This window comes from Myotis lucifugus, unplaced genomic scaffold, assembly GCF_000147115.1.
Source record: "Myotis lucifugus unplaced genomic scaffold, Myoluc2.0 scaffold_65, whole genome shotgun sequence".
Classification (NCBI taxonomy): domain Eukaryota; kingdom Metazoa; phylum Chordata; class Mammalia; order Chiroptera; family Vespertilionidae; genus Myotis; species Myotis lucifugus.
The window spans coordinates 5,003,132-5,028,472 of record NW_005871113.1 but is presented as its reverse complement, the minus strand read 5'-3'; the positions used below and the strand labels follow the sequence as shown (position 1 = coordinate 5,028,472).

At 35.3% G+C, this 25,341-nt stretch overlaps 1 protein-coding gene across 8 annotated transcripts in view; it reads left to right on the top strand.

The window, feature by feature from the left end:
- RCOR3 (REST corepressor 3) overlaps positions 1-23,168 on the top strand; it is a 31,549-nt gene extending 8,381 nt beyond the window's left edge. For 7 of the 8 annotated variants that reach the window (XM_006089913.3, XM_023754790.1, XM_014456860.2 and 4 more), the window contains 5 exons: positions 3,554-3,772; positions 5,401-5,478; positions 12,810-12,867; positions 20,561-20,802; positions 21,273-23,168. In XM_006089913.3, the coding sequence (XP_006089975.1) occupies positions 3,554-3,772; positions 5,401-5,478; positions 12,810-12,867; positions 20,561-20,802; positions 21,273-21,617 (942 nt within the window). In that variant the 3' untranslated portion in view covers positions 21,618-23,168. The remainder of the gene's footprint in view (positions 1-3,553; positions 3,773-5,400; positions 5,479-12,809; positions 12,868-20,560; positions 20,803-21,272) is intronic. The other variant, XM_014456863.2, reaches the window with a different exon arrangement.
- The last annotated feature ends 2,173 nt before the right edge of the window (positions 23,169-25,341 follow it).

Here is a 25,341-nt window from a genome sequence, read left to right as displayed (position 1 = left end):
GTGTAAAGAATAATAATAAACACCAGTGTGTCCATCGCTGAACTTAAGAAACAGAAGTCCTGTGCATGTTTCCTTAATTACACTCTGCCCCCCTTCTCTCCCGAGGGAACCTCTATCCTGGAAAGAGAACCCTATCCTGAAATTTATCAGTTATTCACTTACCTTATTTTAATGGTTTTAGCACATGTGTATGTATCTCTGAGCAACTCTCATTTAGTTTTGTCCATTTCATACTTTATTTAAATGGAATCATGTTGTATGTATTCCAGCTAATTACTAGCAGTGTTTTGTTATTGCCCAATATGTTTTTGCAATTCTTTTTATTGCTGTATTATAGTGTTTACTAGAGGCCCAGTGCACGGATTTGTGCACCGGTGGGGTCCCTCGGCCTGGCCTGTGTCCTCTGGCAATCCGGGACCCCTCGGGGGATGTCAAACTGCCGGTTTCGACCCAGTCCCCACAGGCCAGAGGGCTCCTGTGCACCAGCCCTCTAGTATTATTCTGTTTCAGGATACAGTAGTTTCCCCCCTTATGTATAGAGGATACGTTCTAACACCCCAGTAGATGCCTAAAACCACGGCTGGTACTGTACCCTATATATACGGTATATTTTCGCCTATGAATACATACCTTTTTTCTTAATTTATTTAACTCTGTTGTAACTGTGGCAACAGCTCTTCCTCGGCAGTAATTCTTGTATTTTTCAGTCCAAACCTCTTCCTAAATCTGTGTAACCATCCTTTACTTGCAGTAAATGGCTTAGTGTCACTCCTTTCAGGGATCCTTTGCTGAAGTATTAATAAAGGTTCAGTGCTTTTGGCTCAACACACCGTCAGTTGGAACATAAGTTTTCTGTTTATCTTCCACCCACAAATTTAATTCCTTTTGCATCTTAACTGAGTAGTTACCACCCATGGTGGCCATAACTTTTGCAGTTTGAGGTGTGACAGCAAAACTAGCACAAATTTCTTTTTTTTCTCAAAACTTCATGGATAGTTGATTTGTTCTTTTTAAAAATGTTTTTGTATTGATTTCAGAGAGGTAGGGAGAGAGATAGAAACATCAATGATGAGAGAGAACCATGGATCAGCTGCCTCCTGCACGCCCCCCACTGGGGACCAAGCCCAAAACACGGGCATGTGTCCTGACCAGGAAATTATTTTTATTTTTAAAATATATTTTTATTGATTTCAGATTTATATGTTATATTTGTTCAGTTTTAGTTACATCTTGGTTAAAATTTATAAATTAAACATATAGTCATTGTATATTTAGTTTTATCCACATGTTTAAAATTTATTTTGCCTACCATTCTTTCTTAAATCTTAGGCTTTTCTTCAAAAATAATTTCCCTTTTGCCCAGTTGGTGTGGTTCAGTGGTTGAGTGTTGACCTATGAACCTGGAGGTCACAGTTCAATTCCTAGTCAGGGCACATGCCTGGGTTGCAGGCTCAATCCCCAGTAGGGGGCATGCAGAAGGCAGCCGATCAATGATTCCCTCTCATCATTGATGTTTCTAGCTCTCCCTTCTTCTCTGAAATCAATAAAAATGTATTTGAAAAATAAAATAATAATTTCCCTTTTTACTGAAGTATATCCATTCCTGGTTAATTTATTGAGGGCCTCTTAGTTATAAATGCAGTCAGTTTTGTCCAGAATGTCTGTTTCTCCATTCTTCTTGAAATCTTAGTTTTGTTGGGGTTAGACTCCTAGATTGACAGTTAATGTGTATAGATATTATTTTACTGCTTCTGATTTCTATCCCTGCTGTAGAGAAGTCTGCTTTCAGGCTAATTATCATCCCTTTGGAGGTAATTTGTCGTTTTCTCTATCAACTTTTACGATCTCTTCTTTGTCTTTAGTGTTCTGTAGTTTCACTTTGATGTATCTGAGTATGGATTTCTTTTTCTTAATTTGCTTTGGATTCATTGTAATTTTCTGAATGTTATGTCTTCTTAAGTTCTGTAAAATTCTTATTTATTGCATTTGCTTCTGTTAAGTGTCTGAAAGCACACCATCTGAGACACTTAATATTTTGGATTTTGGATTTTTTCAAGCTAATTCTCAAACCTGCTTGAATGTAGGCCTGTGGTTAGGGATTCTCAGGGAGACTTGTTTTGATTTCTTTTCCGTTCAGCCAAAGATAAGGTAGGCATGACTCCCTTTAATCATCCTCTCCCTCTGCAGGACAGGGACTTTTTTCTGCTTGTGCAGTGATGAAGTACCTTCCAGAGTTCTGGCTTTATCTCCTGGGCCCTGTGTCTGCTGTCCACTGAAGCCCGGGCTTTAGGCAAATGCCAACTCCTGCATACTTATCCCTCTGGATTCCTGCTTTCTCAACATTTCTGGTCTCTGAGGCATTTCCTCACTTCTTACCAGCTCAGAAATGAATTTTAAAAGATTTTTAAAAAAATGTATCCAGCAAGTTTAGGAGTGCTGAATTGGGAGGAGTTTCCCTCAGCATCATGTCTGCCATGTGTGACTTTGAGTTGGATTTTAAGCAACAAAGTGGATTTTGCTTAATTATACAATTATTTTATAACTTTTGCTCAGAGTTCCTTTTCTAAAGAATTGGATTAAGTCTGTTCTGTGAAATAGCTTTCAACCTAATGGACACAGTTTCTTATGGATTCCTGTCTCACAAGCACAAAATAACATTATATTTCTATATCATACTTTTAAGAATATTGCAAGTAATAGTGAAATCCTGCTTAGTTCATGGTTATCATTCTTAGAAATTTCTTAATGTCTTCCAAAATGTAAATTCACATTTTGTTTTATTCACAGATAAATAGACTTAAAGTCATGATCAAGATAATTGTGTCCTTCTTAACCTTTAGTTAGCAGCATACTTCTCTTTCAACAACTCTAAAGTGAGAATGAAAAGTTACCTTTTTTATGAGCTGTCTAATCTGCCACTTATCATAATTCCTAATTTATCCCTTTTCTTACTTTCATTTTTATATGTATTTTTTTATTGATTTCAGAGAGCAAGGAAGAAATAGAAACATCAATGATGAGAGAGAATCACTTTTTGACTGCCTCCCGCATGCCCCACACTGGGCATTGAGCCCACAACTGAGGCATGTGCCCTGACCAAGAATCAAACCATGACCTTCTGGTTCATAGGTCGACACTCGACCACTGAGCCACACCAGCTAGGCTACTTACTTTGTTATAAAAACTTTGTACTTAATGTTAATAGTATTGTTTTTGTTCTGCCCTTCATTGCTTAGGGAAAATATGTCCCCTCTTGAACAAACAGGAATAGTTTAGAATTCAACTATTTTTTCTTTTGTTCAAAGTCCTCTGGGTGTAGAAATCAAACATTTTATTGAGTGGATGAATCAAGAATACATTATGTTGCATGCTTATTTTTCCCCAACTGGTGAGCTCTGTGTGTGCGTCTGTGTGTTTGGACTCATACATAATCTAATTGGTTAGAAGTGTTTTTCTAGATGTACTTACTGCAGCAGATATTTTAATAGTAATAGACAGTTTTCGCCTTATGTTCAAAATGAAACGACCTGTTATTCTATCCTTGTTCTTCCAGGGTAATACCGAACAACCTGTCCAAACTAGCAAGATTGGACTTGGAAGGAGAGAGTATCAGAGTTTACAACACCGCCATCATTCTCAGCGTTCTAAGTGCCGTCCACCTAAGGGCATGTATTTAACCCAGGAAGATGTGGTAGCTGTTTCCTGTAGTCCCAATGCAGCCAACACTATCCTCAGGCAACTGGACATGGAGTTGATCTCTTTAAAACGCCAGGTATTTTATAAAAGTCATAGTTTTAATGATTCTGTCCATTTTGCTTATCTACTTTACCTAAGTAAACTCAAAATTTTGTATATTTTTCTCGTGACCCATTTACATAAGCTTTGTTCTTTAAAATGTACCTTGTTTCCAAATTGTAAGATACCTCTGTCTATTCTAGGTTTGAATCCCAGCATTGCTACCTGTTAGCTTTGTGATCTTGGGAAATGGTAGAATCTCTCTACGCTTCAATTTTATATCTATGAAATTGGGGATAATAATCATACTTTTCCTACAGGTTGTTGGGAATTATTTGAGATGATGCCTGTAGATTTTTAGCAGGGTTTGGCACATTTGAAGGAATAGTGGCTACTCTCTTCATCCTCATCATCATCACCAGTAGTAGTACCAGTAGCAGTATAAGAGTATCATCATCATCGGGTAGTGGTTAAGAGTCAGTATCTGGAGTCAGTGACCTAGGTTCTAACCCTGGTTGCACTATCTACTTCCCATGTAACTTTAGGGAAGCTGTTCAACTTCTCTTCAGTTTCCTCATCTTAAAACATGGATAATAATGTGATGGTTGGGAGGAATTAAACAAGATAATAATCATAAGTGCCTAAAACAGTGCTTAGCACATAGTAAGTACTCAGTGAATGGCTGTTACTTGGTCTCTGGCCTTTCTCAGTCATCTTTTCCCTTTTTTGTTTGTTTCTGTTGTTGTTTATCCCTTCGGTCTAGTTACTCTTCTAAGACTGTACTTTCTTGGTCTATACCAGCCAACCTTACACTATATGCCAGTGACTTCTGAATCTACTTCTCAAGCTGTGACTTTCTCCCAAGCTCTGTAGCTGTATTTCCAGCTGCCTGCTAGATATTTCATCTAACCCCCAAATGTTCTCTGTTGAAACATCAGAATCATCTTAGATTCATCCCTTGCCAGTATCACTGCCCCAACACACACAAACCAAGTAGTAACCAAATTATGTGAGTTTCATCTCTGAAATTCCCTTTCAATCAAATCCCTCATTTTTAATCCCATCTCTGCTGCCCTTGTGCCCTTTACCCTTCTTGCCTGACAATAACTATCTTGTTGATAACTCCTTGTTATTGATAAAAACATTATGATGCCCGGCCATTGTGCCTCAGTGGTTGAGCATCAACCTGTGAACCAAGAGGGCATGGTTTGATTCCTTGTCAGAGAATATGCCCAGGTTGCAGGCTCAATCCCCAGGCGGGGGCGTGCAGGAGGCAGCTGATCAATGATTCTCTCTCATCATTAATGTTTCTATCTCTCTCCCTCTCCTTTCGTCTCTGAAATCAATAAAAATAAAATACATTATGGTATTGAAAAATATTGATGGATTTTTATTCCTATATATCAGTTATATTTGGTTATAAGAGACATTGTTAAAATACATTCAAGTACTATGAGTTGTGAACTATGTCTATTAATCTATTAGATAGATTATATAAGTTGATGTGTATATTAGTTGAATGAGTGGAATATTGCACCCTAAGTGTGATAAGTGTCTATCCTTCTGAAATAAAATCTAGGAGGGTTTGGTACATATCCTTTTCATTTAGTGAGTACTCACCTAAGTACGTGTTCTGATTCATATTTTGGGTTATTTTTATTGAAGGTTCAGAATGCTAAGCAAGTAAACAGTGCACTTAAACAGAAAATGGAAGGAGGAATTGAAGAATTCAAACCTCCTGAGGTACGTCATTGAAGAATATCTGTGACTAACCTTGTTCTTTGAGTTATCCAGTGTTCAGCTACTAATTTGGTCACATGTGTTGTTAATACTTTGAAGGTTTAAGGTTTTATAATATGGATAATTTATTAAGTCTATTTTGTGATAGTCTTTTGAGACTTGGCTAATAATTTAAGTTAAATAATTTTTCCTCTCTGCCTTTAGCACTTCCTGTCAAGCAAAGTAATTAGGAAATATAGCTATACAGGTAGGCCCAGTGTATGCAAAACCAGAAGGTCATTGATGAACAAGCCAGTCCATTTCTGGGTCTGCAGCAGTGTTTGCTCAAAGCCCATTTCTGCTTGTGTGAATTGGTAACACAGCAAGAAAAAGATCACCAAATATAGAGCTAATTTTAACAGATTTCAATTTTAATTTAAGGTATTTGTCTTTTAGCTGAGATGTCCAGTTAGGATTTTAGTATGCAAACTTACATTCTTGTACTTATATCCCTGAGAATATGAAATGTAAAAACAATAAACAGATTGACCATTTTCTCAAATCTTGCTTGTATTTCAACTGAAACTTAATGTTTTTGCTATTTGTGATAATTATAGGCATTAAATTCCCATAAGGTTCAATCAAGTCTTTTTACAGAGCTATTATAAAATCTTTTTTCTCTCTATTTTTTTTTAAGATTACTATGTTACGCTTCATATCCTGGACTTGCCTTTCTGTTTATGTACTAACCAAATAATTTTATTTGGTCCTAATGGGACATTTCTCCACTCCCCCAACTAAATCGCAGGTCGAAATATCTGAAAATGAGTGTGTGTGAAGGGCTGGGGAGGGGCAAAGCAGAAATGCTTCAGAACCAATGCACCCTATGCCATCTTACTCAGTATAGCCTTTCAGAAAACAGAATCAGGAAGAAAGTTGTGTTTGTTTGTTTTGAATAATCTCTTTCAAGGTTAGGAAATGTAAAAGAATGAAATATACATAGGCTAATATTCCAAACTCAGGTAGACTGACAAACATTCTGGTGACATTTATTTATTTAAAGATAGTGTGATACCAAAAATACTACTATAATTTTTATATTATTGCAGCAAAAATGCCTATAATATAAAAATATAACTTAATAATTAAATGTAAAATTGCAGCAGGTATTGAAAACATGATGGGATACCATGAAGAACTTCATGCCAATGTGTTTGAAAATTTAAACAAAAGTTAGAAATTCCAAGGAAAATATGTCTTACCAAAATTATCTTGAAAAGGAAGAAAACCTGCCGTGGCCGGTTTGGCTCAGTGGATAGAGCATCGGCCTGCGGACTGAAAGGTCCCAGGTTCAATTCTGGTCAAGGGCATGTACCTTGGTTGCGGGCACATCCCCAGTGGGGAGTGTGCAGGAGGCAGCTGATTGATGTTTCTCTCTCATTGATGTTTCTAACTATCTCTCTCCCTTCCTCTCTGTAAAAAATCAATAAAATATATTTAAAAAAAAGAAAGAAAAGGAAGAAAACCTGAATAATTTATAAGCATTAAATAAAAAGAAAGAAAAATTAACATTTTTTTCTCAGAGGAAAATGTCAGGCCCAAACACTTTTACAGAAAAAGTCTACCAAATTTTCAAGGAAATGATCATTCTAATCTCAAGCTTTCCAGAAAAGTGCAGGATCATCGCACTCATTAACATTCTATAAAGTAACATGTACAAGTGTAATAGCACTTACAACTGCCCTATGTGCTACCTCATTTGATGCTCTCAGAAATTCCAAGAAGTAGATGAAGCAAATACTATTATTTTACATGAGGAAACTGGGCCTCTCAAGTCAGAGAGATTAACTGACTTGATCAAGGTCACATGTCATAAATAGTGAACCTCTGGCTATATTTCAGATTCTTAGATTCCATTTGGAGTCTTAGATTAATATGCTGCCTCTTACTTTTGGAGGTTTTCATGGGACAGCAAAATGCTATAATAGATTCTCCCATTTAAATCCATTTATTGGGCTAGAAGTTACTGAACATTTATTACATCTTTTGGTTTATTGTAAAAATAAATCAAAATGAAACAACTACAATCTTAACTCTCTACCATTTGTACATTAAAGTTTGAATATTACTTTGAGGTTGATTTATTGAACTCATATGACTTGAAAATGCATATATTTTTTATCATCTAGAAAGTTTTATCAACATATTTTTATTATATTATTCCTATTGTTTTTCAGGGGAGAGCAAATTGAATAGATACACATATTTCAAAATACTAGGTTTACAGTCATAGTAAAGACCTTGAAAAATCATGTAATCTATCACCTAATCTAAAGAATTTCTAACCTAAAGAAGTTCACTAACTTTTGGAACAATAGGCTACTAAGTGATATAACTCAACTGGAAGTAAACAGTTACTAAAATGCTTCACTTACTCATTTGGTTGTATTTATTTTTATTTAGGGAAAATTTTGATGAAGAAAGTCCATATTTCGATAAATATATATTGATCACTTATTTCATGTAAAGCATTGTGTTAGGCACTGTGGGAAGTGTGTGTTTGGGAAAAGGGGGGACCCATAAAAATGAGGAAGAGATGAATTTTTTTTGCTCCTTTTCTCCATCTGCCTTTAAAAAAAAGAACTTGCAGGGGGTGGGGCAGGGGAGGAAGGAGTTGAAATTGCAGAAACTGATTGGAGTTGTATGATAGATTTATAAGTGAAGTGTTAACAAGGAAAACAAGTGGTCATTATTCATTCTACCTGGGATCATCAGGGAATTCTTCCCAGAGGGGGCTGTTTCAACAGGTTTGAAGGATAAGTGGGATTTTTGAATATACAAAAAGGACAGGCACAGGGACTCATGAACAGTGTTTTGGTGCTGAGCAGTACATTCAAAATATAGATCCAGTGGAAGAAAATAAATGCATTTTAAAAAACTGATCAACAGGTATTCTCTGAACACTTATTATGTGTGCCTTATTGTGCTAGTAACTATTGAGAATTCACCAACCCATGTAAATCAGTCTTTTCTCAAGTAATATATTGTCTGCTTAGGAAGGCACACTTGGATTCAGAGGACCAATGACCACCAGGTATGAGAGAGATATTAGCAAGGTAGAGCTGAACAGGGACTTCTTTATGATAGAGATCAGCCGGTAAGGACCAGAGAATAAAAGTCCTTGTGTGACCTAGGAAGAGAAGTCTACCTATTAAGTCAAATGGAAACACCTCCTAGTTTCTTCAATATAGGAAGGAAGTAATGAAAATTTTTAATTTTAGGGAAGCTATCCTGTCAGTATTATACAGGATAATTTAAAAACTTTGCAGCTGCTAAAATACCAAGCATATGAGTAATAAAGTAATTGGTAAAGGGGCACCGGGTAGGGCCAGGTATTAGTTGTAGAAATGGACAGCAAGTGATAAATCCAAAGACCATTGCAAGTAAAAATTAGTGTATTTCCTTGAAAGTACATGAGAGTGATGGGAGTGATGGCATGTTTTGTTATGCTTTGATTTGTTTTGGGTGGAGGTAGGTGGAGGTAAGGAGGTTAATTAATCCAGGAAGCAAGAAACTGAGAAAGGAGTGCTTTTTGAAGCGAGAAATTCCCCCATCTGTGGATGTTTCCATGCCCGGGGTTGGTGACATTCTTTCATATGGATGTTGTATGGAATTTTTGGCCTTGCGTGGAAGGTTTGACTTGGTGACCTTTTCTAACTCTTCCCACTCAGAGGTGTTACAAATCCGCTACTGACAAAAATGGGACAGATAATAAAGACAAAGTAAGTTAGCAGGGAAAGAATGCAGTAAAGATGCTGAATATAGGACTAAACTATTTTGTATTCATAACTGTAAACCTACTTTTGCCCACCCTGTATTAGATTATTTTGTTTTATATTAACATTTTATTATTTTTAAAACAATGGTATTTCAGACTGGGGTTGCTGTAGAATGTTCTCAGTGGTATCCAGCTAACCACAACTACCACACAGTTTCAGATTCCTAGATATATAAATTAATCTCTACCAAAGTTTCTTGGGTTTAAAAGAGAATATAAAGATCAGTGACTGAAAAGAATCCTGTGTATTTACATTTTTTTACTCCTTTTCTCCTTCAGTCTGACCCCTTCCATTGTTTCCATTTTGTGACACCTAGACTGTTTAATTCCTTAACAATTTCAACTCCTTCCTCCCCTGCCCCACCCCCTGCATTTTTCTACTGAGGTTTCTTCTTAAAGGTTAACATTGGTGCTAATGAGCAGTTTCCACAGCTCTAACTCCTTGTTTCCTTTGCATTTTTCTGAGCCCAGGACATAGATGTCAACCTCTCGTTTTCCTTTAACTTTTGAGAGGTTATGTTCTCTTTTATAACTATTATGTCTCAGCTGTATTTTCCTTTCTATACGTAAATATAGACATTCTCCAAGTTTTTATCCTCAGAATTCATTTCTCTCTCTTCTCATTGAAAATACCAATCTTATCACTTGATATGTACATTTAAATGACACAATTGAATGACATATTCTGCAAATAAAACAAAGAACATAGTTAGTCATAGCAAACTTGGTAAAACTGGCCATTCTGCCTGAACTCCATTTACCAAGTGTATGCCCCTGCGTGAGCAGCTACGAGGCTGGGAAGTGTGAGCCCACTGTCCCTTTAGTCAGTGTTAACTTCCACATGCCTCCTGTGTGAGTATGTCCTTGAACTTAGTGAGATTGTAGTATTTAAATATGTGTTCGTCTTTTTCATTCAATACTACCCTAAATTCGCGCCAAAGGCTTCATCTGGGATTTAACTAAAAAACGAGTGGCCCATCCCAGTGCTGGAAGAATACCTAACGCTTTGGGCCTGTGTGCCCATCTCCATGGCTGCCTTTGTGAGAACATTTCAAAAGTAAATTGGACAAAACGTTTTTAAAATGTATAGGCTGATTTTAGAACCTCACATCTGAGTAAGATTTGACTCCATTATTTTCCCTCATGAGCATTTGAGTAGATGAATCTCTGTTAGCCTCAAGTGGAACCAGAGCTCCACCTGGATATCATTGTCAACGTATCTTACGTTAAATTCATCATCTTAGCCTTCCTCCCCCATTTCCCAGATCAGTGTTTCTCATGACCTTTCCTGAGTTAACTCCAGTTCTTATCTATCCCACTCATCATATCAGCATACAGCTTGATTACTCTCTTGCTCATACAGTGCAAATGCAGAACAAAACAAAATGAAGTTATAAATCTTGCAAAAGATGCAAAACTTCATGAAGTCTATGAAAATAGAAGAGAATGGCTTTCATCACTTGCAACATTATTGACAGATGGGTATCTAACAAAATTAACAATTGAAGGAAAAAAGATGGTCACTCACAGATAAGCATTTCAAAAAAAGATAATTTGATTACCAAAAACCAAGAGGCCCTTGAGAAATTGTTGAAGTCTTCAAAACAAAGATAACCCATTCTATGCTCATATTATGAATTTCAAAGCTGGGGGGTATTACCATTAAATAGTCAGAGAAGATATGCCAAAAATAAATAAAATGAAACATATAAGTTAAGGTCATTATTGTATTTTTAATGAACTAATTTTTATAAGTTTTCATTTCATATTCACATTAAATTGCAATCAACCTTTTATGATTTTAACCATTTACTTTGAAATATTTGGGCCTGTTTTAAATAGGTTCTAGAACAGGGGTGGGCAAACTTTTTGACTCGAGGGCCACAATGGGTTCTTAAACTGGACCGGAGGGCCGGAACAAAAGCATGGATGGAGTCTTTGTGTGAACTAATATAAATTCAAAGTAAACATCATTACATAAAAGGGTACGGTCTTTTTTTTTTTAGTTTTATTCATTTCAAACGGGCCGGATGCGGCCCTCGGCCGTAGTTTGCCCACGGCTGTTCTAGAATCAATTATCCTTGGGTACCAAGGACCTCTTTTATCTACCTTTCACAGCCAGGCTAACATTAGATTGCCTGGGGAGCGTATGTTTAAATTTTCTAGTTTTTCCTCTATCATCTTTTTCTTTATTTCTTTTCACTTCTTTAGCCTTAATTTACCTTTTCCTTATTATTGCCTCTGTATGTCCCATTCCCTCTCTTTTCTCTTTACCTTTTTACTGTTGTTCTTTGCTTCATCGCCAGTATCCTAACGTCGAGCATTACCCACTGTCTGCCTGGCTTGCTTGCTTTTCGGTTTTAGTCTCATCATCTGGAATTCAGTGTTTTCTTTAGGTTTTTCCCTCCCTTTCTCTAAGCCCTGTTTTACTTTTTCTTCTCTAATAATTTTTTTAAATTTTGAATTTTTGTTTTATTCTTTCTTCTGAGTGCTTACTTATACCTCTTCACACGTGGTCAGGGAGTTGGTGTTACTCAGACCATGTGTGCTCTGTAGAAACTCCTATTGCTAAGACCATGAGTAAGATAAGACCTAACCACCCCTTCTCAAAGGAAGCCTTTCTGTTTTGCCCAGCATGCCCCTGTATCACACGAGGGCACTTTGCCTGGGCAGTTTCTACTGCAAACCTCCGGAGGCTGGTGTACTTATGTCTGTTCCTCCATTTACTGCCAATGGTCCTTGATTACTAACAGGTATACACCAGTGAAATTCAATCGGTTGTTTAACATTGAATATGTTAAACAAAATAAAAATCCATAATAAAAATCCTAAACATAGGATTTTTTTGAAACAAAAATATTGAGAGGAATATGGGAGGCCTTGGGGGAGATATTCTTAGAGTGGGTCACTTTCTGCTTCAGAAATGTTTTAGGGCTTAAGCCTGATCTACAGTTCTGTGTTAATTTATACAACACTATTTTTTTGAAATTGTCACAGGAGAGTGCCCGCAGAATAATGGCAGCCTTCTCTTTAGCCTCTAAAGCACAACACAGTCATTTCATAAACAAAAATACTAGATTATAGGTAATATAACCTAAGTGTGAAGAGAAGAAATTTTAGAAAAAGTCACAAATTTCATCTAAAGAAAAAATAAAGTTTCTTAAATGTTTAAAATGAGGCTAAAATTAACATGTGCAGTGAGTGATAGGAACATTGTAGTTGGAAAATGAGTGAATATTTTAGCCTGTTTTAAATAGGTTTTCTGACTAGAGTATAAATGTGAATGTTGTTCATTCTCCCAAACTGGAACATTTCTCTTTCATTATCTTTTTGTGTGGGTAAAAGGTAACTCAGAATATATATATAAATTCTTATAAAAGTGAAATCTTCCAAAATCAGAGTTTTAGTAATCTGATGTCTGTAATTTGGTGAAAAGTTTTTTAAAAAAGTAAGTAAGCACTTTGGAAAAATGTCTGTCTTCATATCCTCATTAGGAAACTTTTCTTTAATTTTGTAGTCAAATCAGAAAATTAATGCCCGTTGGACCACAGAGGAGCAGCTTCTAGCAGTGCAAGGTATATTAAAGATAAGCAGTTCTTGTTGTTAATAATTATTGAACTTGTCATGAAAGGTGACCACCGTAGTTCTTCCTTGCCTTTAGAAATGGGTCGAGAAAGGGCTCTTGTGTTCACCACAAAGTCCTGGTGACCAGGGATTCTGTTCTGTCCTTGTGAATATGACATACTGAGCCTCTGTGCATTTCGAGTCCTGAACAGTGTGTAACTCGTTCTCAGAACTAAAAAAGTGATGGTGCTGACAAGCTTGCACAGTCGTGTGGTCTCTCTGCCTCTGCTTTGGTATTCCTCAGTTGGGTTCATTCTTACCATATCAGTCATTGATAATGTGGTTAAAAGCTTGAATAAACTAGTATGTGTTTCTGGTTTCTCTGTATAATAGTGTATCTATTTGATAAATGTCAGGTATTGAAAATATTAATGGTGTGCTTTATTCTCAGTGTATTATAACTTACTTAAGATATATCAAAAATATACATTTAGCATTTTTAATGCACTACAGTATTCATAAGAATGCTTTGTTGAATTCTATGGCAGAACATTTTTTGTATGAGAAATACTGTTGGGCAAATTGGAAGCATTATAAACTTGGATTTTCTTGTGTTTGAATTACTTAAAGAAGGGCAAATTGCATATTTTTATTCAATGTTGTAGTTTTTTTTTTTTCTCCCTTCAAAATAAACTATCTGGAGGACTGATTGTGTAATTTTAAGTTTGGCCTGCAATCTGTTCCTTAATAGCTGATCCCTCTTTTGTTGAGCACTTATAGCTATTTTATCTAGATTCACTACTATAAGAGAATTGAGCCCAGGGAAACATACAAGTATACCTTTAAAAATATTTCCAAATATTCAAACATAGAGAATATATTTAACTCAAAAATACTATGCAAGCACCATTCAGATGTGAGAATAATGTAATTAAAAATTGATTAATAGATGGCTCTGCAGTTTGTATTAGAGTGAATAACTACCAAGCCAGTGTGATTTGAAATTGTCACAGGAGAGTGCCCACAGGATAATGGCAGCCTTCTCTTTGGCCTCTAAAGCACCACACAGTCGTTTCATAAATAAAATGCTTGACCATGTGGAAGCAACGTACTGGATATGCATTGAGCACATATATATTGTAGAACTATGTTTCTGAATGAGTCAGAACAAAGTTTAATTGATTTATAATGTTCAGTAATTGTTTTAAAATTACAAACTAGTGATTTAAAAATTAGTATTTTTCATGGCTTCTTCAAATGGCTTCTTCAGATTATTTAGAACTATGACTTATAGCTCTAACATAGTTATTTGAGTAGGCATTGCTTTTATTGACGTAAAGCCTGTGTTTCCCTCCATCGCAGTCTGTAGCCTATAGAATTTAACCCTGGTTTCCAGTATTCAGTTGCTTAAAGGTTAGTATATTAATCCTATTCTCTACTGTAAGAAATTATCCCAGTGAGAGAATTTTCTGGAGAATCACCAAGGAAAATCTGGGCTAATGTTTCTCTATACTGCCCTCAGGATTTATAACTGTTCTTACAGCACTAAGGGATAGAGTCTGTTGAATCTTATGGCTGGGTTGGACATTATGCAAAGCTGCATTCCAGGGAAGGGACAATCCCAAGATTTACATATATAGTGTGAACTACATGTGTGGTCATTACCCCAGCTTATAAATATTAAAGAGTGGAGCATTTCTAGATATAATCAAACATTTCCTCTCCACTGAGATATATTCAGTATTATATTATTATGCATATCTAAAAAGTAGCCCTAAATAAATTACACTAGTTCAGCAATTTATACAGAAATATTCATGTTCTTGGGATTTCAAAAGTACTTTATTAATATGTTAATGTCTTTGTTTTTATTTATTTGATTCTGTGTGGAATTTTTGTTTTCATTTTGTTATTGTTGTCGGTTTTGTTGTTATTATTGTTACATAAAATAAGACAATATAAAGCTATTTGTTTCCAAGATAGTTATTTGAGGGAGAATTAAAAAGTGCCATGTTTGCCTCATGTGTTCACACATTTATATAATGTACCTTATAAACAATATAATTATATAGTAATGTCACCTGTACCTGAGTCTCAGTGTGGTTGAGGTACATAATTGCAGTTTTTATTTTAACATGGACAGTTTGCTATCAAGAACTAGTTATCTTAGCAGGCAATTGTTTTTTTGTATTTTTCTTTTTAATCTTTATTTATGATAAACCTTTATATGATGTTATTATTTGGCTATTTCAATTTTATTATGTTTTGATAGTAACATGTTTTAATTTACATAGCATTTATATTTAAGACATTTTGCATAGATATTCGGATTTAACGCTCATTTGCTAAATGCTTTATTTTACCTTGCTCCTAGTTGACTATTACAGTGGCCTGGAAAGAGAAATACTGACACGCTCTAGTGTCATTAGTGAGATTTGTCACTCTCCTATTAAGTAAACTTTTGTTGTAACTCTTTTAAAGCCAACTAAATATATTAAGATGATTTCCTAGAACCTAGGAATATATATTTCCCACTTTATTTGCCATTATATTGTTAACTAAATATTAATTATTTAAATACTAAATATTTGAATATATTAATATTATTTTAATAATATTTAAATAAATAATAAATCTTGTACCCTTTTTTCTCCCTTATTTAGAAGAAAAATTCATGCTCAGACAAAATAGGAATGTGTGTTTATCCTTGTGTAATCTATCACTTTATTACATAGTTTCAGTTTTTGCTATGTTATAACTTCAATACATTCTTCAAGAGTCCCCAAGTGGGATTTTATAAATGCTGATAATTTAATCCTCTTAAAATACTTGCCAAGAATGCTCTTTGTTCAACTTCTGTAATCTGTTTCAGCGTTAAGTATCTAAAATTTCTATTATAAAAAATTAGTTAACAGTGAAGCCAATTATAGTCTTCACATATTTGTTAATGGTGAAATATGTTTTTAGTTTGTGTCATATAAATATTTTTTCTAATTTATAATGCTTTTAGAGATTATCCTAAAATCAATTTTGATATTCATATGATGGACATTTCTTATTTAGCAAGAATTAGGAAAGGCTGGTGTAGAAATGAGGGGGAAAATGGGGAAAAAAGGGAGCATCTATAATACTTTCAAGTAAAGATAAATTTTAAAAAGAATTAGGAAAGAAAATAGATTCTAGGTGTGTGGGGTTTTTTTTCAAGTAAATTGAACAATTACTAACTCTGTTAAAAATAACTTAGAAAGAGTAATAACATTTACTCTTTAGAGTACATAGAGGCAGAAGCATGGTATACAATATTTGCCATTTTTATTTTAGATCTCCTCTTAAATATGCAGTATTTATTTTGTAGTCATTAGTGTTAAAAAATATGTTCCTCAACTAAAATACTTGTGCTTTTTAAGATAAAAAACTTTTTCCAGTTTTATCAAGATGTCAATTTTAATTTTTAGTTAATTTTTTGTATTGTCAGCCTTCTCATATAGAACAAGAAATAACAGGACTATGTTCAAGGGGATTATGCTTACAGTTCAGTGTTACCTTCTCTCCCTGTAGTTCATACATTCATTTTGTTTTAGGAGAAATGAAGTTGCAAATCTAGAACTTGTCTTCTTTCTCATCTTATCTCCTACTTTTTAAAAAAGCTGCCTAAAGAAGGAAAAAAAGATTGGGCAGTTGGTTAACACATAAGGATTGTTGTAACCTATCTAGTACATGAACAATCAAAAGGAAGTGGAAGTGGAAATAGGAGATTCCTACCTTCCTAACTAAAAGGCAAGCCATATGCTTTAGAGAGTTTGTTCTATTATAACAGGTATAAGAATGGAGATCAAAAAGTATTGTCAGCCCTCTGCTGCACTTGCTTCAAATAATTAATGATTCAAATTAATTTTTTTATGGAATTTAATGTTTAACTATGGAAGATGGGAATGTAAAACTCAGAAGAGAAGGGCTAGACATTAGAAAAGAGAATGTATGATTTTGACTTTTAGCTCTGGCCTAGATGCATCAGTCACTGTCCTGTTGCAATTGGTAGCTTTTCTACCTTTCTTTAATACATATTCTTGAAGGGATTTTTAGGAGGTAGAAAGTAATGTATATTTTCCAATAGTTTGAGTTTAAAAATCTCTAACTGATAAGAAAGAACCACACCCTTGGAGTTTCTAGGTGTTACTTTGTTTTTATTTCAAGATAACATTTGTTTTTAATTGAGATTTCCTAATTATACCAAGTACATGCTCACTTTAAGAAATTTTGCTATAAGAACCAGGAAAAAATATCCCCCAAAATTCCACTGATTGAAAATGTGGGCTTTCATAGAATTTAATGATAATATAGTATCCTAATGAGTTTCATTTTTATGTTAATTCCCCAAACAAAACTTTAAAGGTATATATATTAAAGGTTATAAGGTATCATCTGCCAGATAGAAGGCCAAGCTGTTTCATTTTAACTTTCAAATGAAATTTAGAAATTTGACTGAAAACAATTTTTTTCTCTCCCTGAGAAATTTATAATTTACCTCTTCCAGGGGTCTCTCAAGTTTTATTCCACTAATCTTTGAAAACTGGCCTCTTGCCCTAAAGGTGAGAAGTTTTATTTAAAACCATGGTTCCAATGGACCTAAGCCTTTTACATCTTCAGGGAGAGAGAGGTTTAGTCACTGTATTTCATTTCCTTGCTGATGAAGCAGGCAGGTGGCCTTGTTCATTGTGAACTGAAGAAAGGACGGCCCACCCTGACCCAAGTACAGATTGGAACTAAGGGAGCTCTGATGTCATAATGTTGTTCGAGTCAGTTGCTCGGCACTGCTGCTCCCGCCAGGTCATCTAGGAGCTTCGCTGGGGATTTTTCTAAAGGAGCAATTAAGTCTTTAATTGGCATTTTACTAGAGTTTGCTAGTTACCAGCCACTGTCGAACTTAAGAATTCCACCTTATAGCCATCAGCCACTGTATAGAGCTTAAGAATTTCTCCTTATAGCCAAAACAGGCTGTTGAGAAGGGTTATTGGGATTGTGAAGGTGACAAAGAAGTCACTATATGTGACTCTTGTGGTTTGGGGAAGAAAAGTAGAATGAAGCCTCAGGGAAGAGAAGTCAGTCAGGTGCCTGAGCACTTCCTGTGGACTCAGCATTGTAGTGATGCTGGGGCTGGCGTGTATTCCAGAGGACCGTACTTCCCAACCTTTGACATTGTGGCAAACAGAAAATTAGGAAATTTGTCACAGCATACTGGGCAAACAGACGAGGCTGCAAACAGAGGAGACTGTCAAGGAACTGTAGCTCATGCCCAGACCCTGTGCAGGCATCCTGCAGACTGAGGGCCTTAATATCTGGGCCCATTTGTTCTCAGGACATGATTGGGGTCCTTAGCTAGACTACAGCAGTCTGCAATGTGGTCTGAGCCTTAACATTTTGCAAAATAGTTCATATAAGATTGTCATACATGAGTTAATAATAGACACACCGAGGTGACTTGGAAAAAGTTCTTGACATTGAAAATGTCTGGGAAAACTAAAGCTCCTATAGGAAGCAGCTTTGGTTTGGTGGTCTATAATTCTGGAAATGCAACAATATTGTGATAAGGTAAAGTCCATTGAACAAGAGAAAATAAAGTGGAAGATCAAAAAGAATAGAGTCAGAAGAAGCGGGGACAGTTATATAAAGGAATCTATCTGGAAATAGCTTAATGGTAGGTTTTGGAATATATTTTGCTTAGCAAATAGGTGTTCTGAGGGCTGTAATATCTCCAGACTCGGAGTCCAAGTTTGTCTTAATGTGATTTCTTGCTAGGAATACAGATCTAATCCAGATTTATTTAAGGTTTTCGTTTCTAAACTCATGTATTCGATAAGGTTCGGGCATTTCTAGAATGTAAGTTAAATGTCTTTTATGAAAATTAAGAGACTGCATTGGATTTCTGATTCGTAGTTATTTTTCAGTGCAGTGATCTCAAATGACTTGCTGTTTTCCAAAGTATATGTAGTAGAGAAGTACTTAAATATATAGCAGTAATTCCTAATATGAAATTACCTTGAATTTTTATTGCCATATAAACCCTCAGTAGAACCTAGTCGCCATTAGAATTTATACTCAGTATGAAGTTCCAGTTGGAAATTAGCTCATGAATTTTAAGAGAATATAAATTAATTTACATTGCTAAAATATTGTAAACAGTGTTTGAGTATCATTACTACTATGTTGTCATGCATATGTTGTCTGTCCTATTCCTTTGAGAATGGAACAAATGAGCATAGTTTACATGCCTCAAATTCTATATTAAAAATGGGATATGGTTATAGCTTAATAATGTCAGACTTCCCCCCAAATGTTCTAAGAGTCAAGCCTCGCTGGTCGAGTGTAGCAAGAGATACTTATTCTCAAGTTCTTAGTATAAAATAAGGGCAGAATTTAAAAACAAAAATTATGTCCTATCACATTGGTGCTCTAAGGTAATTGGGTAATGCCAATAGGTATCAGTAAGAATATATCTACTATTTCTGCTGGGGTCTTAACATATCCTTATATTATTCTCTCATCTGTGACTGTATACATGTTGCTTATTTCAATCCCCATATTTTTGGCTGCTTCCAGACTATATTAGAAGCATCAGTATTTTTTTTCTCCATTCTCATCTCTGTGATTAATGAGTTATTGTTTTCTGGTACTTTAAAAAGCAGTTTTCAAATTGTAAAATCAAAAATTTTGACAACTTTTATATTTTGAGCTAAGTGCATCTGTTTCAAGAATAAGTCAGTGACCCTCTCTTAGAATTGCCTTAAAAGCAAATTATTAGCCATCTGATTATATAAACTCATTTTTAAATTATTCCATAGCATAATTGACTATCTCAAGTTCATAAATATTATCCTTCATAATGTAATTTAATAAAATGTCCATAATGAAAAGTTAGGTTCTCAAATGACGGAATGTACAGTCCTTAAATTGGAGGTAGTGATGAGAAGCACAAGTGCTCTCCAAGCAGTTGCTGCTGTAACCTAATCCTTACGTCTAGAAGGCATAGCTGAGGCTCCTTCATAGACACAGTCTTTAGAACTATTACATGAGTTGACATTCAATGAACTGAAAAATACCTCCCCTTTTTTTCATTTGTCAGATTGTGATGATTCTCTTGCTTGTTAATTCTTATCTCATTTCTACTTGTTGGTACCCTGGTGAGATAGCAAGTAATCATTAAATTTGGTATTAAGGCCAAAATTATAATGCTTTTCTTAATGGGGGAACCCTAAGACTACTCACTCATTCCATTGAGGGGATAAAAGAGATGGCTCATTCCCATCCTGTCTTGTTTACAAACGGTGTTGCTCAAATTTAGGTGACTGGCTACTAGGGAAATAAATGAATATGGAATTGAGGATGGAACAAAGAATTCAATGCTTTACAATAAATGGACTGTATTTGAGAGTTCAAGAGAGGATTGGAGAAATAACTGAGTATGTAAAAAATGGTAAGTTTCTGATTGTTCAGTTGAAGGCAAGTGGCTGGCTCGATGAAATGACATAATTGATTGTTTTCATCTGGGACCCTGATATCTTAGCCTCTATCTTAGAACTGAGAAATGAGCAGAGTTTGTCAGAAAGGATTTTCATTGCTGGTATCTTGTGTGTGTGCATGATGTATAGTACACACAGCTCTCCTTATTGATCCTTCACCAGGTGTATTATTTACTTTGCCTTCCAGGTGTCCGCAAATATGGTAAAGATTTTCAAGCTATTGCAGATGTAATTGGCAACAAGACTGTTGGCCAAGTGAAGAACTTCTTTGTAAACTACAGGCGTCGGTTTAACTTAGAGGAGGTATTGCAGGAGTGGGAAGCAGAACAAGGAACCCAGGCTTCTAATGGTGATGCTTCTACTTTAGGGGAGGAGACAAAAAGTGCTTCTAATGTGCCATCAGGGAAGAGCACTGATGAAGAAGAGGAGGTGTGTTTGTGTATGGAATTTGAGCTAATATGAGTCGAGGAATCACCATGTTGTGTGGTGGTCTGTAAGGTTAATTGGTCAGCGGACTAGCTAAATGAGCATGAAAGGTTGACAATACACTTACTCAGTGGTGCATCTCTCGTGACTCTTAAGTCATAATGACATGCTAAGATCTGATCCTAGAAGAACGGAGAGTGTATTGTTCTTTCATAGTCTTATTTTTATTTCCAGTGTTAAGCTATTTACTAATAAAGATGCCTGTTTGGTAGCTTCGTTGCTTTTTCAGTTTTGGGTTTTTTTGTTTTGTTTTGTTTAAAATAAAAGAAGCTTGTGCTTCCAAAATATACTGGTGTTATGTTTTTGTTTTGTTTTGATTTGTTTTGTTTTTCCTGTGACAGCCCAAACTATATTGTATTAAGCTCCTTAGGAACTATCATCTCATACATGTATTTTTGTTTCCTCACCTCTAGGCACAGACCCCACAGGCTCCTCGGACTCTGGGTCCATCACCTCCTGCCCCACCATCCACTCCAACACCAACAGCCCCCATTGCCACTCTGAACCAGCCTCCACCACTTCTTCGTCCAACACTGCCTGCTGCCCCTGCTCTTCACCGGCAGCCTCCTCCGCTCCAGCAGCAGGCTCGGTTCATCCAGCCTCGGCCAACTCTAAATCAGCCTCCACCACCTCTCATTCGCCCTGCTAACTCTATGCCACCCCGTCTAAACCCAAGACCAGTGTTGTCCACAGTTGGTGGTCAGCAGCCACCATCACTTATTGGAATTCAGACAGACTCACAGTCCTCACTGCACTAAAATTAAGTTGGACAGAGCTGCAGTAACTTTTCCCACACCATATACCAATGCTCATCTGACCAGCAAGAACGAGGAAAGACTAATCCTTCCTAGATACTGAGGCTGGAACTGAGGCAGTGGGCTAGCGTAGTGGATGTCTAAGAAATTTTTTAGTTCACACAACTGAGATGTTGTATAAGAAGAAGCCTACAGTTAGGCTCCTTTCTAGAGTATATGTTCAGCAACATGCTCTCATAAAAGGAAAAAAAAAAAGATTAAGTATTCTATATACCAAGGGGTTTTTGTTTTTACTGTATTTATTTTATTGAGATTTCTTTATATTCCTGCCTCTTCATAGTCAAGGCTCTTAGTACAAGAATATTGACTTAGGAATTGTGAAAACTCCTTAAGTTTCTCAAGATAAGGATGTTTGACTTTTTTTTTTCTTTAATTTAATTTTAACATTTTCCTATGTTAGGAGTGTAAGAATAAGTAGCCTGCATTTCATATTTTGGCATCTGTTCATTTAATGCATATTTAAGAAATTATAGCCACATATCCCCTTTTTTTAAAAAAAAAATCTTGCTTTCTTTTCTAAAGGAATACTAATATGTTCCTTTCAAAGAAAGCAATTTAATCAATTGCAAAGCAATTATATGAAACCAGAAAGAATGTACTGAACCTACTAACCATTTAAAATGAGCTTAGGGTCCTAGTGCAAAGTCCTTGCTTAAAGGTCATTGACCTGTCATCTATCAGTAAGAAGAGGATCAGAGTAATAATACATACGAATGAGGAGTTAATTTGTTAAAGGACAATGTCTTTAAGTTCCTTGAAAATGAAGTTAATTTTGATTTTTTTTTAATGTTTCTAAATGCTGTCTGCTTTTAACTAGTAGTTGCCTACATCTAGGGATGTTAGGAGCAAATTATATTTTGTCAGTTATGTGGAGATAGTGGTAATGGAAGCATTTATTACAATACCCTTTTTGTGTTTAGGTTCTGAACTTAAAACTGCCCTCATACTTAATATGGCCTGCATTTAATATAAATGATGGTTTCTTGATAAATCTCTATTGTACTATTTGGATACATTTATGTATTTCTTGCAGCCAACGTGTATGACTGGGTTTGGTTTAGGATTAAATCATCAACATTATTTTATAAAATAAATTTAAGGATTTGTTCTGTGTTATCTAAAGATATATCGGTATATTGTCACAATTGTGCTGTTAACTTAAAATGCTGAGACCCCTTTTTATAAAGAAACAAAAAAACATTTCAGGTCTTCTTAATTCAACACATAATCATTAAGCACTTACAAAGAATATTTTAAAAGTGATAGTATTTCAACAATGTGTTACTAATATTTTTGATATGATGATTTCATATTGGAATCATGACTTGTGCAAAGGGACAGATTGCTCAGATTGCTATACTAGTGGAACATAAGGCTAAATGTTTGCACATTCACATTCTCATCATATTTAGAACTACTTCACAAAATGGTCAACATCCAAGGGCCTAATTTATTATTTGAGAGGTCGTATATTCCCAAATTATTGGGAAGATAGTCCCTATCATTGGCTCTAAAGCAGTGGTTCTCAAACTTCTGGCCCTTTAAATACAGTTCCTCATGTTGTGACCCAACCATAAAATTATTTTCGTTGCTACTTCATAACTGTAATGTTGCTACTGTTATGAATCGTAATGTAAATATCTGATATGCAGGATGGTCAGAGAAAGATAAATATCACATGATCTCACTCATTTATGGAATATAATGAACAACATAAACTGATCACTCTCATAAACTGATCACTCTCATTTGACCGCCAAAGGGGTCGCGACCCACAGGTTGAGAACCGCTGCTCTAAAGTCTTAAAGAGCTCTAGATTCAAGTCCATTGATTAGTTTTAATTTTGACATTTAGACCACTTCTTTCCATTAAGGACCTTAAGTTCTGGCATAATCAAAAACTTTTTCCAGGATGTGTCTGTCATTCTCATTGGATCATCTTAAATAGTTCTTCCCCTGGACTGTAACCAGATAAAATCTAATTTAAAATATTTAATATTCAAGAATTTATACTTATTTTTACTTTAAGAGCCATGGGGACAAAAGATATCTAAAGCCTAAAGTATTTAGATTGTCTTGCATATGTGCATACTATACAGCTTTTATTGTCTTGTCTTGTCAGTAGGCCTTCAGTATGCAATATGTGGCATATGTGAGTCAAGTTGGTCAGCACCAGCATCTGTCCAGCTGTTAAGTATATTGTGATTCATTTAAAATCTGTTCTATCCCAGCCACAGGCCAAAGTGCTGTATCTGAGGGATGTGCTGTGATTTGATTTATGTACACTAGAGCACACAGTGGAAAAATCTTAGCTTCATTAGTAATATGACACATGTACATAGTGAGATGTCTTTATTGTGTGCTTTGCATATTTTGTAAATATTTTGCACGTCATTCTTTTTCTTTTTTGTTTAAGCAGTGTTTGGCCTGGAAGAGTGATATGCTTGCTGCTTAATCAAAGGATTAAAGAGTTAAAGATGTCTATGTCTTCTATTTTTATATAATTTCATGTTGTATGAGGAATTTGGGACCTCTTCACTGTGAAATTCTAAATATTTTATAAAAATAGCAAAACCTAGAAATCTTTTAATGACCATGTTATTAATTTCAAGGTTATCATTTTTAAAAAATCACCCAAGTATTTTTTTTCATTACACAACTAAAAATAAATCACACTATTGATGCATCTGGTAATATTAATGAAAAAGTATTTTTTCTATAATTCCAATTTAGTATGGGTAGAGGTAAAGGTAAGTTATGATCAAAACTTTTTCTTAATCCTACAATTAAGTGAGTAAAATGAAAGAATATAAAATTCTATCTTAATAGAAATATGTGTAGGGAACAAGCAAAAAATGTAATGATTTTCAAAAATATTAATGTTGCAAATACTTTGGTTACAGGGCCAAGTTTAGTTATTAAATATGTTGTATTTTAATGTTTCTTCCTGCTACCCAAAGGATATATTACCCATAAATGTCAATAACCGCTGATCACTTAACACGGGTCTTATCTGATCACTTATCAGGGTCTCCTCAAAGAGAATAATATGACTTATAGTTCAAATCAGGATCTTTCTCTTTGTGCTTCCCCGAAATGAATAATGAATACATTCTTGCCAATACACCTGATAAGGGGTTAATATCCAAAATGTATAAAGAACTTATGAAACTGAACACCAAAAAAACATACAACCCAATTTAAAAATGGGCAAAGGACTTGAATAGACGCTTCTCCAAAGAGGACGTACAGGTGGCTAATAGACATAAGAAAAGATGCTCAATGTCACTAATCGTCAGAAAAATGCAAATTAAAACCACAATGAGCTAGCACTTCACACATGTTAGAATGGCTATTATCAGTAAATCAAGAAACAAGTGTTGGTAAGGATGTAGAGAATAGGGAACCCTTGTGTACTGCTGGTGGGAATGCAGATTGGTGCAGCCACTGTGAAATGTAGTATGTAGTCACATCAAAAAATTAAAAATAGAACTGCTTTATGACCTGGCAATTTCGCTTCTGGGAATTTACCCAAAGAAACCCGAAACACAAATTCTATAGAATATGTGCACCCCTATGTTCATTGCAGCATTATTCACAATACCCAACATTTGGAAGCAGCCCAAGTATTCATCAGAATAAAAAAGCTGTGGTACATTTACACAATG